The 20817-nt window shown below is 40.8% G+C and overlaps 1 protein-coding gene and 1 pseudogene across 1 annotated transcript in view; one reads left to right on the top strand and one right to left on the bottom strand.

The window, feature by feature from the left end:
• Exoc4 (exocyst complex component 4) overlaps window positions 1-20817 on the bottom strand; it is a 714919-nt gene that overhangs the window by 42294 nt on the left and 651808 nt on the right. The window contains exons 16-17 of the mRNA XM_041675392.1: window positions 14111-14289; window positions 12223-12382 (exon numbers count right to left, since the gene is read on the bottom strand). Of these exons, the coding sequence (XP_041531326.1) occupies window positions 12223-12382; window positions 14111-14289 (339 nt within the window). The remainder of the gene's footprint in view (window positions 1-12222; window positions 12383-14110; window positions 14290-20817) is intronic.
• Window positions 12561-13967, top strand: LOC121463244 (annotated as a pseudogene).

Genomic DNA, 20817 nt, shown 5'->3' with positions numbered 1-20817 from the left:
GACTGCTTTTCTTTGATAAGCTCTTTCAAGAACTAGAGGCAGAAGCAGAGCACCAAGCCTCTGAATCCCATCTCTGGTGTATGTCATGTGACAGCTGATCTAGTCAAAATCATTTTATAGATGGAAAAACTTCAGCCAAAAGAGCGAGATCACTCACTTAAGTTTATATAACGATTAAGGGCTAAATTTGCTAGTCACCCACTAGGCAAATGAAATAGACACATCTTTCCTTGTAACAGAGTTATGCTCCCATGAATCAATTGTACTGTAAGATGCAAATGCATTTACTATACTAACTAATGGTTTGTAATAGCTCACTTAGCCTAGCCAGCCTTAATTGTAATTGTAACACTCACCTCCAGTTGGGCAGAGTCATGACACAACATCTCTGTTTTTCAATAGTGCTTTGTATCTCGGGTACATTACTGAGTGTGTTACTCAAAGTGAAAAACAGAATTGATGAAAGGAAGAAGCCTTGGGAGAAATCCTGAGCATGAACCCATCCCCCCGCCCCCCAATACCAGAAAAACAGAAATTCTGGCTTAGATATACTTTGCCACCACCACAAAGTTGTAAAACCTATATCAAGCCATTGTTGGCTGGAGGCCTTTACTCAACTCCAGTGTTCCAGGCACACACTCGGACTGTCTTCATTTCTGCACACAGATGCAGAAGACAATAACGTGAATGCCCTGCAGGCCAGTTTCAAGAATATTTAACTTAATCCAGGTTAGCACTTTTAGTCATTTTGACTTTCTTTGCCTTTGTGGTAGTGGAAGGAGGGCAAGGAAACAGAGTGAGGGAGAGGGAGAACATGAGCAAGCCTTAAACAAGAATAAGAGGGTGGGCTTTGATAGTAGGGTTTGTATGGATTGCACCAGGAGGTCAGTCAGTATTTCTCCTGGGCTGTCCAGGAACCGTTCACAGGAGGACTCTCATGCTACATACAGACACCTAGGTAAACTCTCAACCATCTGTCTAGAATTTTTAGGGACAGAGTCCAAAGACTCCATGGAAACCAGTATCCCTTCTCTTGCCTTTGGGAATCACTTGTTAGCTGCTTGTTGTCTTAGCAGTGCAGGTGTATGCATTTGGGAGCAAAGCAAAGTTTGTCAGGAAAATGGATGAGCAAGTGCTGGCTCTAACTGGTGCTATGGCAGTGAGGCAGGGTCTAGGGCAGTAAGCAAGTGCTACTCCATGACAGGCATCTGGGAAGACAACAGAGGAAGGCTGAGCTAAACTAACCCTGTAACACAGGTCAGGGTGGGAGGAATCTGCAGAACTCTCTTGAAATTGCTAAATAAAGCTATTTAAAATTACCAATTTAATTTCTACCTGCCTTCTAAATACTTAGCCTTATATCCACGGATGAATGTAGCTCTCATCCCTTATCAAGCAGTCTCTTTTCGCAGCAGATGGAAACTAGTATAGCAAGCCATAACTGTCACAAAGCAAAGAACAAATAACGGTGGGATGTCCAGCACTAGTGGACACTCTACAGTGAAACCCCAACATAACTCAGGAAACATGGAAGACGGGGCTGAAAGATGTACGGGCCAGAGGGCCAGAATGTCTGCGGGGAGCCTGTCTTCTCTAAAGGACAGGAAAGCTGACAAGACTTGGAACACCATTTGATATGCAGTGTGGATGAGGGACATATCACAAGAGTCCACTCCTAAATGAATAGCTATAGGCAATTAATGACTGCTGACATGGGGGGATTAGTCTTCCGCAGGGGTCAGCATCTGGGTATCTAATACCAGTTAATCAGCATACCTATGAGCAACATCAATGGACTCAGACAGTTGTATTTATACATTTCTCTCTCTCTCCCTCTCTCCTTGTATGTAATGGGAATATTAATGAAAAAATCTAGTCAGCAAATGCCATAGAAATGAGTGGGGGAAAACATAACTAGAAAAAAATAAAGGAAAAGAGTATATTTGTATGTTAAGAGTCTACTTGAAAAATATATAAAACAGAAACCTGATGTTTTACCAAGATGATAGCCTTAACTTCATATGGCTTATTGAAGTCCAGTACCCCAAGTGTTATCCTATATCTATTATTATATGAACTGCGGATTTACTTAACCTCTGAAATGTCTCCCTTTTTATCTATAAGATGTGGTAATAACAGCTACACACACATTCTTAAAGAACCAAGGTGGAGAAAGTATTCACTACAGTGCATACACCCAGCTCAGCTAAAGAACAGCAACAATAAGCACCCTCACTTTATTTACCACAGTAGCGTATCTTCATTATCATACACAAAAGTAACAAATTTAACCTTGAAGATAATTTACACCAAATTCAATTGTCTTTTAGGAGCTGCCCTTGTTTTAGAGAAAGCACTTTATTACCACAGGTCAATAAGGTTAGGTATAAAAATTATTTCTGGGCAATCTATTTGCATTTGTTGATGAATGCTCTCTGAAACAAATACAAATTCATCTATACAAATATATTTTCAAGCCCAGAACACGTTTATAAATACTTTCAATTTATGTGAGCATATTACAAAGAAGAGAGTAAATTATGAGACAAACTGTAGACAGCCAGAAACGAACACTAAACAGACTCCTGGTGACTAGTCACAAGAACTTAATGGTTCTGTGAGAAGAGAGAATGTACTAATAAAAACTGTGAGCAATAAAATATTAAAATGCAGGGAAAAGTGAAAATGAACCACATAAACCATTAATTTCAGAATCCAGATAATCAGAACAATCTAGATTAAAAAGGGAGAGGACAATATCCCACATTATGGAAGACCTGAGAGCAAAGCTGTTTGTTCACCATGACTATGTGGCTTCCTTTCAGCATCGGGGTTTGGTCTTTCAAGATCAGGAAAGGGGGAAAGCAAAGAGGGAGAGGAAGGGATGAGAGGGTACGTCCCGTGTGTGTGTGTGTGTGTGTGTGTGTGTGTGCGCGCGCGCGCGTGCGTATATGATTTAGTCTAGAGAACAACTTTAGACCTCATTCCTCAGTTGTCATCCAACTTCTTTTTGAAAAATACAGAACTTATTAAGTTAGTGAGGCTGGACAAGCCGCAGGAATCTGTCTCCACCTCCTCAACGCTGGAATGACAAGTGTGGGCCACTACACTCAGATATTTTTATATGTGTTCTGGGGATTGAACTCAGGTCCTACACCCTAAATCACTGAATGGACTGTCTCTTTGGTCTGTGCGTCTGAATTTCAAGCATGTAAAATTCAACACTACATCTTGATTCAGAAAACAAGAAAGGGGTCAACTTCCAGGTTTTAGTAAGAATTCTACTAGAGTAATACGTGGCCATAGAACAGTCTAACTCAGCCCTTTCCTGGTAAAAACATGGCCTCATTGGCAGGGTTACATAAGCAACAATGGAAAGACTGTCACTGTCTGCCAATAATCTTGAAGAACCCCAAGTTATAAACTGACTGTAGATTATCATGACAAGAACGGATAATTTAGGGAAATCTTATTTAATCAAGGTCTTCACACACACGGCATGTCTATGGGAACTCAAACATTAATTACAGACAGGCATTTTTCTGGGAAGATTAGGAGTACTCATTGTTCTCGGGCGCTCTGTGGAGGATATGCAGGCTGGTGAGGCATGCTCACCTGCATGCAAAGAGCCCCAATTAAATGATTAATTAGAGACCAATTAGTTGCTACAATGTATGGGGTCTACATAAGTATAATTAACTTAGAAAGGCAAGACTAGAAGAAAATAATATAGGCAGATTGGGATCAAAAGTCAAAAGGAGGATAAATTAAAGAAAAGTAACATTATTTAAATATACTTAAGAAAAGATCCTCAAGAAAACACTTTCAGAAATCAAATTACACACATTTTTGTTTTATGACTGAATTTTATTAATAGGTAATTAATTAATTCTTTTTACTAGGTAGTAAAAGCTACAAAACTCATCACTTGCCAGCTTTTCCTGGCTGCTAGGAGTCAGGGCTAGCTTTTTATCACTTCCCAGAACTTTTAGAGGTCATCCTCATTAAGAGAACTTTTTGTGGAAGACTAGCTGCTCGTATTTGATCACAGATCCAAATGGCTAGAGGTCAAATGACGCACTAGAGGGAGACTTGCAAAAGAGGCAGGAGCCAGGAAGACGTGACTGGCAGCAGGGTAGAACTGGCTTAAAAGTGGCTGGTGAGAAGAGTGCAGAGAACATTTTGCTTCTTAGAAACAAAATTTCTCTTCTGGCCAAGCAAGGGGAGGCAGTTCAGCTCCATCCCTAAAGTCACTTCAGATCACGATGTTTCCAGTAGGTGGCAGTGTGTCATCGCTAATTCTCTAGCAAGCTATGCCCTGGTCACTCCAGATAGGAAAAGCTAACCTTCTGCAAAACCCACAACATCCCTCTGGAGCAAGCCTATGGAATATACATGTTCATAACAGGCCCCATTCAACTCTCTCCGGAGGAATTCAATATTCTCAGTCATGACAGAGATCATTCCTGGACAAAGTTCAAGGACAAAGCAAGGGTCCCACTTAGCATGTTAGGTGTCCAGGCTGGCCTCCTAACTCGTTCTGTTACTTTGAGGAAGAATCTGGGTAGGTGACCTCACTGGGGATGTGGAGGACTTAAAAAGAGATACCTATTGTCTTCATTGGGAGGGAGGAGGCTACGCCCAGCTGTGTGCTTTGTTGGCTTTTTTTTTTTTGTATCATTCTCTTTCTGTCTTGTCCTGTGGGCCCTTCCTTTCCTATGTTCTCCTGGAGCTCCCTCCTTCCCATACCCTTTACTGTCAGGTCTTCCTCAGACTGTTCTCTGTCTTTTCTTTCTCTTCTCTAAGAGCTGTAGAGGGCTCCACGCTGACGCTTCCCTGGTCTGTTGAGCTCCTAGCTGTGCCTGAGACATTTCTGTTCCACAGTCCCACAGACATCTTACCCTCGTGCTGGACTGAAGACCCTTCCCACATCAAGCCCAGTCTTCCCATTGTGCTCATCTTACTTGCTGATGCTGTGCCCATGCCAGACTCTCCAGAGTCACACTTGAATTCCTGTTCTCTGCCTTCACCATTTAGCCATTCCTCAAGTCCAGCAGGTTTGTTTAAGTCCTTCACACTTCCCAACTGTGTTTTCATCCAGCCAGCTCAAGCCTACTCATCACCTATACACCACAGCTTCAGCAATCACTTTCCAGTTGAGGACATTTACCTAGTGTGGGTCCTGGGATGAAGCCTTGCCTATGAAACTTTCATTCTGCTGGGGGAGACAAGGTATGGACAAGCAGATATGAAATGTGTTAGGCTCATAAGAAGAAATGAATTAGGGCAGGGAGATGATAAGGAGTATGTTTTGAGTTGTAGGCCTCATCTTTCACTGTCCCTCACTTACGCTTGAATGGCTCTTTCCCCAACTCTGGATAATTCCACTTGGTATTAAAATTAGGTATCACTTCCTTATAAGTCCTTCCTTGATTGTTCACCTCTCAGGATGATTAGGGAAATACAAAAATGCATAGGATATTTCCATGACAAAGTTCTCTATTACTGTGAATATAAAACCTGAGCTACTCATTTTCTGTGGAAAATCATTTGGGATATTCAAAGCTTTAAAGCTCAACATTAAAAAAAACTCGCTGCAATATAATGCAGCTCCCACATAATTTCCATATTTGAAGTACAGAGTTCAAGATCATCTAATATGTTCATAGGGTTGCACAACCACCTGCAGAATCCACTTTGAACATGTTAGTCATTCCCCCTTCAATCCACATCTTCATTTCCTCACAACCCCAAAACAGTAGTGACTGCTAGCTCTACAGATTTGCCTATTTTGTACATTTCATACAATCACACACACTGTAGTCATTCATGACTAGCTTCTTCCAATTGGCCTCATGTTTAAAGGTTCATCATATATTATGTGGCTATATTTCATCTTATTTTATGGCCAGATAATATCTATTTTATGGCATCACATTTTGTTTATCCACCAGTTAATTATGAATAGCATTACTATGAAATTTGGGTAGAAAATTTTTTCTTTTCTCTTTTTTCCTTTCTCTTGGGTAGAATTTTTGAGTCATATGATAACTGTTTTGAAGAAACGATAAACTGTTTTTCAAAGCTATTGCACCTTTTATTTTCCCAGTAGTATGAATGAGGCTTCTAGTTTCTCTATTATCCTTTCAATACTTAAAACCTATTTATCTTGATTTTATGTATATGGGTGTTTGCCTACATGTATATCTGCCCTTTGAGTGTGCACTGCCCATAGAAGCCCGAAGAGGGCATTAGATTTCTCCTGGAACTGGAGTTACGGATGGTTTTAAGCCACTCTGTGGATGGTGGGAATTGAACCTGGGTCCTCTGGAAGAGCAACCAGTACTCTTAACCAAAGATGCAGCTCTATGCACGTCTTTCTTTTCCTTCTTCTTAGTTGTTGGAGTCCTATGGGTATGAGTGGCACTCACTGTGGTTTTGGCTTTCATTTCCCTAATCTCAAATGATGCTGACCATCTTTTCATGCTCAACATATATCATCCACTTGTAGATCTTCATGGCATAAATATCTTTGACAATGATTTAAGAGACTATTATTTATAATAGATTTGAATCACAAAAAGTTGAGAAGTTAGTACAGACTTCTCAAGTAATTTATATTCATTATTCCCATTAATAACATCTTATATTAGTATGGCACATTTATCACAACTAATGAACCAATATTAATATGCCATCATCAACTACAGTCCAACTTCATTCAGACTTCCTTTGTGTTTACTGTACATTCTTTCTATTCTCAGACCCCGTCCAGGATAGGACAGATTTAGCTGTCATGTCTCCTGGGCTTCTATGGCTGAGATAGCTTCACTAACTTTTTTGTTTATTTTGTTTCTAATGACTTTGATGCTACAGAGGAGTGCTAGTCAAGTATTTTATAGCTTCCCTTGCATAAGAATCATTCTCGTGTCTTTCTCATGATTTGAATGTAACATGGGCTTGGGGAAAGACTACAGAGGTAAAGTACCAATTTCATCACATGGTATCAAAGTCACATATTGTGAACATGATTCATGCATGTTGATGTTGACCTGGATAAATGAGAGGCTAACAATATGCCCTTTATTATGTTGTAGTACAGACATTTTGGTTTCATTTCATTTGCTCTAATCACATCTATGCTACTACAAAATAAGAGAAACCTGTTTCACTTGAGGATGATGCCCACTCTAGACAAATTACATAGGAAAGATGAAGGACTACAAACCAAGATATTTTAAGTCTCTGGTCAAGTCTAAGAGCAGCCAGTTCTCTGCACTGAGCTAATGTAACCCAGGAACGACACTCGACACAAAGCACCCTTTCCAAGCTCTCATCTGGACTCCCAGACATCCCCTTTCCCGAGCCACTCACCTCCCTCTGCAGCTGTTCCCTCACTCTCTGCTGCCTCTTTTTCAGCACCCAGCATCCAAACGCAAGGCAGTGACTAGGCCCAGTTCTCAGACAGCATCTTTTTTTTTTTCTCTACTTGTTCTCCTAGCAAGACCTTACTTCTTACTTTTGTCTTCTGACTTCAAATTCCATGTATAAGCTAATGGTTCCCAAGCTCTTCTCTCTAGGCCAGACTCTCCTATACTCCAAGTTTCTTACTCAAGCCTTTCCTCCTATCTCCATTCATATCTATAGGAGGCATATCAAACTGAATGTATCAAACTCAAGCTCTTGGTATCCCCCTCATCTACCCAAACTCAACTAGCTTTACCCATAGTCTGCTTCAGGGCATTAAACACTCGTTGCTTTGACTTGCTCAGAAGAAAACAGAGTCACTGGTTCACCCTGTCTAGACTAGATTGAGAGCAACCTAGCTGACCTCTCCTCTTTTCCCCAGTTCTGACTTGGTTTGGATCACCGCTGTTCATCTGGTGATTTTCTAATGGATCCTTCTGTTTATGTGCTAGCTTTCAACTTCTACTCCCCAGTGCTGATTTTCATAGGAGCAGACAGGATTCAGACTGTGGTAATCTCTGCCTTCAACTCATTAGCAGTTTTCTACTTCCCAGTAAAAGTGGATGACATTACAATGACCTTCAAGATTCTGAGCTCCTTTGCACACATTTATGATCTTACCTCTCCCTGCTTGTTCTAGCCACACTCACCTTCCTACTGCTTTCCCAGTCAAGCATCCTCCCCCCACCCCACCCCCGCCCCGGGTCTGCATCCTTAGACTCCCTTTCTTATATGGTCTTTCCCTAGATACACTAAACACATGTTCCCTCTAGGGCTTTCATAAACACTGAAATTATACCCTGGCACTCTCAATTTTTATTTCTAAGCTTGGTTTTTTATAACAGCATGTCTGAAAAACTGACACATTTTGCATTCTATCTGCTAGTTTGTATTTCGCCTCACAGAAATGCAGGTTCATCAGAATTACACACTCATCTTCTGAATTACTTTGCAGTTTGCCTATCTATTAGTTTATACTTTGCCTCACAACAATGCAAGTTCCTCCAGGGCATGACCCAGAGAGGACACACTTTCAAGAACTATCTGTTCACTGACTACAGGGATAATAATGTAAAGAAATGTTGTATTCTCCATTTTAGAATTGGGTTCCTTGCCACTTCTGAACCTCGGCTTTCATTTCCTTCTCTTTGTGATGTTTAAATGAAGACATTTGTTTAAAGAAATGCAAAAAATAGTGTGTGTGTGGGTGGGGGGAGGAAGTGGCCATAAAACAGGAAACAAAGCGGTGTGGGAAATGCAGAACAAAAGAAAGAATTGCCAGGCTTAGTAGCTATGCCTTCAAAGCCAGCACTCGGACACCAGTGAGTTCCAGGGCAGCCTGGTTTGCATAGCAAGTTCCAGGACAGCCAGTGCTATGTATTGAGACCCTATCTCCAAAATCCTAAATAAAAACAAAAACCAAAAAAATGCCCCAAACAAAAACTATAGATATCCAAACAAACCAAAACCAAAACCAACCAACCAAACAAACAAACAAAAACATCCAACAAAACCCATACCAAATCCAAACAAATTATTATCTATTCCCAAAAGAAGGAAGACTTGAGAAAGAGGAGAGAACCTGGGGGGAAAACTCTGGGGCATTCTTATCGAACAAGGGCTTCGCCTCATCTACAAAGACTGCAAGACAAATCCTATCAGGGACCATGATACACTCTTGCTCCATTCTCTATCTTCCTACTGCATGGCCCATGGTGGCTTTGGTGGCTTCTTTCTGTAAATGCACACTGTAGCTCAAGTTCAGATGAGCTGTGGTGGATGTAAACACACACACACACACACTGACATGCATGCACGCACGGGCACGCGCACACCACACACACACACATTTAGAGACCCAAAAATTTCCAGTTAATCTGCTATAATTTTCTTGGTAAGAAGTTCTTTTTGATTCCAAAAATCAACAGTGGGATAAAGAGTCAAAACAACAGCAAAACCGAAGTGATCATCACCATGGAGGACAGAGCCCTCAGTAATCCTGGGCCATGTCCCATCAGGAGAATCAACAGAAGTAGAATCATTCCATATCCATTAATTCTTTAGTACAGAAGGATGCTATATTTTTGACTGGCCAGGAAGGCAGCTGCAGAAAGAAAAAAAACCCCACAAGTGCTATACACCTTCTTGTTAAGTCAGTTTTCTGACGCATGGCGACTGGTGATTAATTACTTGTTAGAAGATAACATTTCTATAGAGTCCCTGGAAACACAAATGCCTTTATCCATGCTTGATTAGACACTGCTGGAGGAATACCGAGGCACACTGCTGCAGGCTGTTAATTCTGGCGATTTTGGTATCTGTTTTACACAACTTCAAATTTGGTAGAATTGATGGGGCCCATTTCAGAAAACCAACTCCTAACTCAAAAAGGAGGGGAAAATAAGGCTCTAAAATACGTTCCCATGAGAACAAGCGCAAATAAGAAAGGAAGAGAGCATGGACTGGCAGGGCTACATTACTACTTTTGGTACTGTCTTCTGTTTTTATAAAATTGACACACTCTTGTTCCTTAGGAGTGGATAGAAAGTCAACTATATTTGCTGACATTTTATAAACTCTTTGTCAGCCTTGAGCTGGCATCTACTCACGTTCTCACCATATCTAGTGATTGTTCACTCTGTTCCAAACACTGAGGAAACTGTGTGAAACTGCCCATTTAGTAAGGAGAGACAGTCTCTGAATCTCCTGGAGCATAGAATCCATGCTACATGCTCATACCAGCTTACATAATCCATTACAGAATAGGGGTAACATTGGACACTCTCTCCCTGGTGGTGATGTCCACCTTTTACGTACTCCTTGGACATAACTCAGAAATCCAACTGTGAAAGGCATGACTGAGTTGCCATCAATTACATCCTGCAGAAGCCCCTCACTGGACACGGCCGCTGATGCCAATCTCAGTGCTGCCCCGGCAGTGCTCAGGATGCAGACGCTGTGTTTTCAGTACGTGTTTGGGCCCCATACTGTCTGCCAAGAACTGTGTTAATTTACTTATTTCAGCTAAATAAAAAAAAATCATTTAAAAAAAGATGATTGAATTTAGGAATTATATTCCTCAGAGAATTAGTAATGGCTCTTTGTATCCCTCAGGCCTCCATGTTCTTAACTTCCCCTTGTCAATGTTATTATGGATAGACTAATTCAATAATGAGATCATTTCCCCTAAGAGCGGCCAAATAAATGCAGCATTCAGTCACACCTGGTTTCTCTAATTTGAACAAGGAAGGCTTTCCACCAAATCTATCCTAAAACATGGAATTTAATGAAAACACACACACACACACACACACACACTCTCACTCCTGCAAATAGAGAAAAAAAATATAGGGGAAGAGAGGAGCAGAGAAGCAAATGGGTAGTGATACAATATAAAAGGATTATATGTGGGCTACTTTCAAAGCAAAGAGTCCCTGTCAAAGTTACATGGTGCTGTATAATTCTCTTAAGTACTCAAAAACTGTTTCAATTTTTCCTGAACTTCTAGAGGAATCTCAAAGTCAAATGGAAAAACCAGAAATAACAAATAAGCAGAAACATTCCAGACTACTAAAAAAAAAACATTTTCCCAGCTAAAAAAGCTTTAAAAAATGAAGTTTATGGACTAGTTCACCTAACTGTAAGTAACAGAGCATGGGGGGAAAGTGGAGGGTTTGCTAATGTACTGTTATCCACATTCTACAAAACAGCTTGACCTGTCAGTAAAGCACCAAAGGTCTGATTATTTAATGTACAATGTGGAGACCAACTGGAGTAAAATAAAATTAACCCTAATATTTGAAACAGTGTCTTTAAAAGAGAGCATTAAGAATTGAGACAAGTAAACCTTGAGGAGAAAAAGGGCAATGACTCGTCTCCCTGTTGGAAGAAAACTGGACGGGTCTCAACTGGGTCAAATGAGAAGCAGCGTCAGAACAGGCACATGCAAAGCTGACCCCAGTACTTGCTTGTCGTTTGTCATTTGACAAACAAAACGCAAAACTGCTGACAGCCAAAGTGATTAGAAAACAAACTCCTGTTAATTTATACCATGGATTTTGTTCACTTATTGAAAGTAGTATTTTCTAGAAGCATTAGTATTTGAAAAATCATGTTTTCAAAGATTATTATTGATATGGTAGAATGCAAGGAATACAGTTTAAGTTACGTTAACATAGTCACAAATTTGTAAAAAGGGAAATCATATGCATGTGTATGTGTGAAAAGTCACGTATGTTTGTATTGTTTACATATACGCAAAGGCAGGAGAAGATAGGCCAGATATCACTATCTGTAGGCCAAAGGATTATCACCTTACATTTACTGTGAAATGTTTTATATTACTCTTTTACTCAGTAAAAAGTCACCAATGTAATAGTATGAAAAACTTAAGTTTGAGGCCAGCGAGGCAGCTCAGCAGGCAAAGTCTTGTCACCAAGACTGATGATGCAATCTCAATCCGAGAACCTCCATGGTGGAAGGACAGAACCACAGGTTCTCCTCTGGTCTATCTTCACAAACGCTCTATGGTATACACTCCCCTATCCCGCTCTTCCCTGCCTCTGTCATAAAATAAAGTAAAAAAGATTTAAACTCTGGTCCTCCTGCTTGCACAAGTGCTTTAACTGCTGAACTATTTCTCCAGCCACATTTCTTGTTTGTTTGTTTTTTTTTAAATAAGGTTTTTAGCAAAGAGCAGCTCATTATAGGCAATGAGCTTCAGAGTAAGAAACCTAGCCCAGTATTTCCCTGTACCTTGCAAAGTCCAAGTCTGCTTCCCGTGACATAGTGATGTTGGTCAAATTCTGCTGAAGAACAAAAATGTTCCTACACATTTTCTTGATGCCAGACTCACTGATGCGCCGGAAGTACTGGGCCCCATTAATGAGGATGCAGGAGATGAGGTGTCCCAGACCTGAGGGGTCAGCACAGTATAGCGAGAAGACAAGAAAGATACTATTAGTGGCATCTTGCTTAAACTTGTATATACGATTATTCTTTTTCATCCTGCACAGATTTAAGTGACTCAAGAAAACATGTAGCCCAATTGCCATAGCAAATCTTATAATAATTTTATGATACTTCTACACAGAATGGAAAACCTACCGTAGTCAGCTAAATTTGGCATATTCCCAGCCCAGCACTGTAATGTTCACCTAAAAGTCTTACCATAAGGGCTTCAAGAAAAAGCCAGGGTGCTATAAGCTAAGGACATACAAAGGAACTGTACTGTGTGTGCAGATATTTGGAGAGATCTGTTTGGTCTCCTCTACTCATGAAACAGAGGAAAATACACATTTGGCTCTGAACATAATTGGGAGCCTACATATATAAAAGCAAATCAGTCCTAAGTTGAGCACTCTAAACAAAAATGCTAACAACTTGCTTTCCATCATTAGCCGTCTTCTAGTAACTCGTCAAAATGACGAACACAGGGGAGAAAGGAGGGGCGCCTACTGTATGTTCTCTGGGCCTTTTAGGTAACATGGAGTTGTTCCTTTGGCCATACACATACAAACCTACAAGAAAGGTGATATTGTAGACATCAAGGAAATGGATACTGTACAAAAAAGAGGCCCATAAGTGTTACCACAGCAAAACCAGAAGAGTTTTCTAGTGTCACCCAGCATGCCATGGGCATCACTGTGAACAAACAAGTTAAGGGTTAGATTCTTGCCAAGAGAATTAATGTGCAGACTGAGCACACCAAGGATGCGAAGAGCTGAAACAGCTTTCTGAAGTGGGTGAAGGAAAACAATCAGAAGAAAAGGAAAACCAAAGGCACCCAGCTTCAGTTGAAGCACCAACCTGCTCCACCCAGAGAAGCACACCTTGTGAGATCTAACAGAAAGGAGCATGAACAGCTGGAACCCATTGTATATGAAAGTATAAAAAGAAATAAAGGACCTGGATGGTAAACAAACAAACAAACAACAAAAATGTCAATTTTAAAAAGAATCAATCAATAAAATATGGGCTCCTGGCAACAATGCTAATAGATTTCAGCATTGGCAATAGGGTGAATATGTAACACAGTAACAGATAGAAACAGAGCATTTAGGAAAAATAGATTGTGAGTTGAGTGCTAAATTCTCAACAGACATTTACAGATAGCTCTGGGGTCCTGTAAATGGTTTGTTCTTACATTTGAAGGACTGTCCTATTATCTTGCTTTGTTTGTTTGGATAGATAGATAGATAGATAGATAGAGTCTTACATATTATGGGCTGGCATCAAACCCTGACCCTCCTGCCTCCACCTCTCAAATGCTGGGATTACATGCATGTGTTAGCATGCTAGGTAGGTGTATATATGCTAAAGATTGATCTAAGGCTTTTTGTGTACACTAGGCCAAATATTCTACCAACTGAGCCAAATTTCCAGCCCTTAAGGACTGCCTTATAGTCTATGAAATTTGGCAGAGGGTATCTGAAGACATCAGTAAACCTAAAAGGACTCCTTTGGCCTTGCTGGTTGTGAATCTCGCCTTTAGTGGCTGAGCCAACCTTCTAGCCCCAGGACTCCTTTGGATAGGACATATAGACTGAGGAATGATGGATGGTTCAATACTACATAAAATAGTTATACGTAAGTACCTTTCAAAAGTACCCTCCCGCTCCTAGACACAACGGCAAGCTCTAACCTTCAAAGATATACTGGAACTTGTGCTGCTGAAGGCTGGAGCTCATGGCCTCTTCCATGGCACTGATGTCTTTGTTGAGCTTGACCACCAGAGGGTCATAATCCATACTTTCCACATTGGCAACAATGGCATAGTTCCCCTCCTTGGCCAGAGGGATGAGATAGTGGAAACAATGAACTCTGAAAGAGAAAAAGGAGAGCAAATGAAAATGAAAATTTCCCCATGAAGACAAGGGTCTGCTTAGGAAGGAGCACCAAACTATCTGAAGCAGCTGTGGCCTTGTGCATTGCACCTAGACTCCCAGCAGGGTTTTTTTTTTTTTTTTAACCAAAATGCTATCTTAGCTATACAGTTGAGAGATTTTTTTTTTAATTGAAAAAATTTCTGCCTCCTCCCCGTGCCCCATTTCGAGAGATTTGAAGCAAGCAGGCATCTATGAGGTTTTTTTCATTTAATACTTGATAAGCAGTAGATGACTTCTGGAATTCTTTCAATGCCAAGACTGTGTGGCCGGGTGGTGGTGGCGCACGCCTTTAATCCCAGCACTCGGGAGGCAGAGGCAGGCGGATTTCTGTGAGTTCGAGGCCAGCCTGGTCTACAAGAGCTAGTTCCAGGACAGGAACCAAAAACTATGGAGAAACCCTGTCTCGAAAATCAAAAAAAAAAAAAAAAAAAAAAAAAAGACTGTGTACAGTAGCAGAGCCAGGGGGTATCCTTCAACAGATGTTGTTATGATGACAATGAGAGGTTGAATTTCCATCCTCAATGCTATGCTTTTGTGGAGACCACTGATTTTTGTTTCCTATTTTTGGCACTTATAAACTGTGTAACTTTAAGGAATATACCGGAGTCTTTCTATGCCTCAGTTTCCCCTGAACTAGGCACAATAATAACTTCTGCCTCAAAGGGCCATGCAAAGCATATAACAAAGAGTCTGATGTGAAGAAAGCACACAGTAAAAATTGTTATGTCACTAGTTTTATGTTAATCATTGCTAATTTATCATGTGACTAAGTCATGGGTGGTACACACCTTTAATCCCAGCACTCAGGTGGATCTCTGAGTTCAAGGTCAGCCTGGTCTACAAATTGAGTTCCGGGATAGCAAGGACTAAACAGAGAAACCTGTCTTGAAAATCCAAAACCAAACCAAACCAAACCAAAACAAAAAAGTCAATAAACAAATCAAAAAGAAATCTGCTAGAGACTATGCTAAAACCTGGAACTGTTCTTGTTACCATGCCTTCCTGTTCATGACAGACTATATCCCTTCAAATGGTGAGCTGAAAGAATCCATTTTCCCTTAAAGTGCTTCCAGCTTTATGTAAACATAAATTTTCATTCTCCTGAGTAATTACTTAGAAGTAGGCTTCACTGAGTCAGAGGCTAAAGGCACCTCCAGCGTTGGAAGCAACAAACTCCCGTATTAATGAGCTGTGCCCCCTACTAGCAACACACGACTATTCTAGTCATTTGTATCTTAATAAGCACTCAGTGCGCCAGTTAAAAAGAATGTTTTTGTTGTTTGTTTTTTTGTTTGGTCATGCACATGAATTATAGTATCTCATAGTGATTTTAATTTCCATATTCTAAAGAGCAACAATGTTGGATTTCATGTAGTTCTTTCTACCCATCTATGGTGTTATAGCACTTCCAACAGTGGGCCGAGTCCTTCTGTATCAATTAGCAAGCAAGACAATGCAGTGACACTAGGTTGTGCAAGCTGATAACAGAAAACAACCGAGAAAAAGCCACTGTGAGTCTTCTACTGCTCTCTACTTTATTATATTGAGACAAGGTCTCTCAGTGAACTGGAGACTGTTTTGGCTCTACTGACCAGTCAGCAAGATCCAAGAATCAACCTATCTTTACCCTCTGCCCCCAGTGCTAGGGTTATAGGTACTCATAGCTACATCTGACTTTTTACCTTACATGGGTTCTGGGGATTAAAATCAAGTTCTCATGTTTATACAAATGCTCATATCAGCGAGCAATCTTCACAGGCTCAAGAAATATCCCTAGGATTTTTAAGGAAATCTAAATATAATATGACTGTAGCTCATCTTTTACTGATATGTGCTTATTCTCACAGCTGCTAACTAATAAGCAACGCCACCGTTAAAAAGCCCAATCTGACATTTCTAAGTCACTTGGCAAAGAGAACACTTTGGATGAAGATTCAACTAATGGCTCTGGCCACAGACCCTCTCCAATGTGATCTCTCTGATGTAATCAAAGATGACCCACGTGGGAGTAGGACTCTTGACTAGAGAAATTAATCACTACCTTGCAGAAATTAAAATGAAGTAGCATTAGCTGAAATACAGCCACCTACACTAAAGAAACTTTAAGTTATGGTAGCACAGTCACACACAGTAGGAAGATCATGCTAAAAGGCATGAAGTTGGACACGGGCAATGGCTCTGGCCAATAGTGAGAAGTTCCTTTTTGTTCCATATAGATCACAGGAGAGAGAGACATGGGCGGTAAAATGTCATCCTAGGCTTCAGAGGCCATTAAAGGAATGTGGATTTTATGCAAGGAGGTTTAGGGAACCCTAAGAGAACTTTACAGATTAATTAAAAATTTAAAAAAATTTAAGAATGTGTATGATTGTCCTTGTGTGGGTATATGCACATGAATGCAGGTGTCCAAAGCTGATGTGTTACCTGATATGGGTGCTGGGAACTGAACCTGGGTCCTTTGTACCTACTAATAATCAATAAGCCCTTTCTCCAGCCCCCAGAGAACTTTAAGTAGTAAATTGATAAAATCAAATAATAGCTTTGGCACAAAGAAAGGGTAGACTGATGGTGGAACACGGAGAGCAATCAAAGAAGAGACGGGCTTCTGAAGACTCGGATACACCGGACGGAGGTCAGTGCTCGTGAGGGTCTACGGCTGCAGCCGGAGAGGAGGGACAACTGCTGTCACGGCACTACTTTATTTTCCCCAAATGGTCAGAAAGAACTGTCACTGGTGAGGATCAGATTCACTAAGGTTTTATTTTCCTCTGGGTTCTGGTGTGGCACTGCTGACCTTCGTCTGACTTTGGCATTACAGTTTCTGCAAACACTGCTGATTGCACAGCAGGATGGGTAGTTTTCACACAGTGCACACTCAGGATCCCAACAGTGACAGGCAGTTGCTGTTGAACCCACTTAGAGCCCTCCTGATGCTAAGGGAAATCAGCTGATAAAGGTGACATTTTTGGCATTGTGGACTCAAATGGCAACTTAATTTTCTTTTTCTAAAGTTCAAAGATGAAAAAAAAAAAACCTCAACAACTTTTAATGGTCTCACCATGTCTTTCATTTCTTGGTGTGGGGGGGGGGGGGCAGGGTGGGTGTCATCTGCCTTCTGCCTCAAACTATGGAAAGATAGTGCATGGTGGTTAAATGTGACCTACAAGGACATGAATAAAAGTCAAATGCTGTTTGGATGGGTTCTTCAACACAGAACCTGCCAGATTTGAGAACCTTTTTAACAGTGTTAAAGAAAAATATGGGCTATGGTTATAAAGATATTCTGAAAGTAAGACAGAGTCTGGCATGTGAAGTTCTTCTGGAGCTTTGCTGGGCCAACCCATTCATATACTTTACATGGCTTTCATTTTTCTTTGGTTCCCATTGCAGAGTTTCCGCGGTTATAAAATGCCAGAGAGAGTATCACTTTACATCATGCCAGCTCCTGGACAGGGCCTCAGTTGTGATTCTCTTTCACGATATGCTATGGATAAAATAAGTATTAGTGAATTATCAGAATGAGCATGAGGTTGGCCACAGTCTCTCTGTAGTGGTTTGGTGAGGAATGTCCCTCACAGGTTTGTGGATTTGAATATTTGATCACCAGTTGGTGGTGCTATTTGGGGAGTTTATGGAATCTTTAGGGGGTGGAGCCTGGCTGGAGAAAGTTTATTACTAGGGGTGGGCCTCGAGGGTTTATAGTCTCCATGCACCGCTTTTCTCTTTCTGTTTCCTATGTGTAGATGAAATATGAACTCTCTGTTGTCTGCTCCTGCTGCCATCCATGACTGGAACTGTAAGCTAAAATGAACTCTTCCTTAAGTTGCTTTTGGCCATGACCTTTTATCGCACCAACAGAGAAGTGACTAATACACCCCTGTACTTGCAGACATATGTGGTTGACTTGCAAGTGGACTATCATGTGAAAATGCTATTTATAAACCAACTCACTGACTTTCAAGAACACATTTTGTTTAGGAGAACTGAGCTTATTTTTTTATATCTGGGTTTGGTTTAAAGTCAGCTCGTTCTTAAATAGAAATCATACAGGCATCATGACTGGCTCAATTTCTGTGACCATTTATAATAACGAACAAGACACACCAGAAGAATGAGTGGTTTCTTCCACAACCTTGCACTATGGGTCCCATAGAATCTGACGGCTTGTTCTGGTATAACACCCATACCCTACCAACGTGATGACTGGCCTGGCATCCGTTTTGTTCCTCTTCTAACCTCACCACTGTTCCCCCACCTCTACTGGCAATGTGACAGGCCAGAACAGAGTGCCAGCATTCACCATCTAAGTCATAAACAGAGAAGTCTGTTTTGTGAACCACACATTAAGAACAAAGACAAAATGGAGACACATTCATAGAAAACAAACTGAATGTGGGAACCAGGTTATAGGAAGAAATAAAAAAAAATGAACTTAGTGGTCTCAAAGTAAAGGAAAAATAATTCTGTATCTAGAGCACTAGAACTCAGGCTGAAATTACCCTTTCCTGTTTTAAAATTAATATTAAAGGAAGTATGGAAATGAATATTACAACTGTGTGATTTCTTATAAAGTTGACAAAACATGTCTGACATCGTAAGAATAGTATTGCTAAGAAGTACAAAAAATAAAAAAAAAAGACAGGACAGGGGTTAAGGATTTCAAAGATTTTACTGAAACGTGCTGAAAACATCCCGCCTGGAATTAACTGCACACAAGTCGGTGATTCCGAATGTAGAACATGTCCTGAGAATGCACAATCAATAGCATAAATTCCAGGAGTTGTGAGAGTAATTAATTTGCTGTTCTCTTGTTTTGCTTTGCAACCCGGGGTAACAGCAGCCTCAGAATATTACTGCGTGTTTTTTCTTCTTTCCTTCGGTGTCTACTGCATTTATCTATTCATAGAAAATGTCTGCTTTATTTCATTATCAGCTTGAAAATAAATAGAAAACAAATCTAAAAATTATCGTAAAACAAATCAGAAAACACACAGTGAGATGCTTTATTTCTGGACAAGTTAATGCAAGAAATAAACTCAGGAATAATGCTGAGCACGACAGCTTCCAAACCTGCAGGCTCCTTCTTTTGTTCTACTCCCAGGGTGCTAACAAGCAGCAGAGAAGTAGCTCATTGGGGGAAACAGAAGAATGCCAAAAGCAAGGGACATAAAAAGGAAGTGCCATTAACATGCCTCGAAGCCATCCAACTTTTAACTGGAATCTAAACACATTCCAAAGTCTTAACTATGAACCAAACTCATGTTATAGTTTTAAAACATGGACGTCATAGAAAATTCAAATGAAAAGAAAACATTTATCCAACTTTAATATTGTTAAAAATACACAGAAGAAAATGCACTACAAACCATGCCAGGCTTCCTGATCCTGGGCTTTCAGAAGTATTTATGCAGGGGTCTAGTTGGCGTTGCTACCTAGATATCAGAAAAGCTCCTCACAGTGAACACCTGAGTACTTGCTTTCGAAACCTCTAACCCACACCCCGAACTTTCTGTTCCTTCAGACTGTCCTGTTTCAGTTAAATGACTTTAGGCACATCTAGGGCGGTGCGGCCACCGGCAAAGGTACAGTACAGGATGCTCTCAAACTCATAATGCTCCTGCCTTGCCCTCTTCAGTATTTGCCTACTGGTATTCATAGACTCTGCAGCCACAAATTCTAAGACTCTCAACTGGTGGGTTTCTGTGAGTCTTTTTCTCAGTGCCGCCAAATCCTGAACCCAACCTAATCTGTCAGTAAGTTCTAGGATTTCTACTCCAGCATATGGTTCAAGTCCTACATCTTCCATACTTCCACCTTGTCACTTTGACGCTCCTAATTGGTCTCAACTGGTCACCCTGTTTCCTGTGCAGACACATGTCTATACAGTAGCCAGAGCAGTCTTTTAAAAATATCAACTAACATCTGTCCTCTATACAAAGCCTCGCCGAAGCTTCCTAAAGCACTTCGAACATGAATGGACAAGACCCCTTGGACCTGAAGACCCCCAGTGTATCAGGCTTACAACTGCCACGATCAGGCCCTAGCCCGTCTTTACCTTACTTACTCTACCCCCCCTTCACACCTGCCTCATTCATCTGGTTACAAATGTAATAGGTTCTTTTCCGTGCCTCCAACTTGCCTGGAATAACTGCATCTCAGGACCTTTCTGAGTGCTGCTCCCTGCCTGAATTTCCTTCCTCTAGGTTTTTGTTTGGATGGCTTTGGTCACTCTGCCACAGTCCTCTGTCTAAGCAACTCCCTTCCTGGTTAACCCATATAATGCATTTTCCATTGCCTGTCTGCCACATGTAGCTACTGAGCCCACAAAGTGTCCTCACCATGATGTACTCTAAGGATAAGCTATGATTATGCCAAGGCTTACCACAGAGAATGAAAAGTAGCTCACTGTTTCTGTGTTGACACAGTAATACCCCCCCCCACAGCATTAAAAATATAATTCATG

Source organism: Microtus oregoni, unplaced genomic scaffold, assembly GCF_018167655.1.
Source record: "Microtus oregoni isolate MIOR12 unplaced genomic scaffold, Mior012 000026F_ref0000081, whole genome shotgun sequence".
NCBI classification, from domain to species: Eukaryota; Metazoa; Chordata; class Mammalia; order Rodentia; family Cricetidae; genus Microtus; species Microtus oregoni.
Note: the sequence above shows the minus strand (reverse complement) of the source record. Positions and strands in the feature narration are given on the sequence as shown.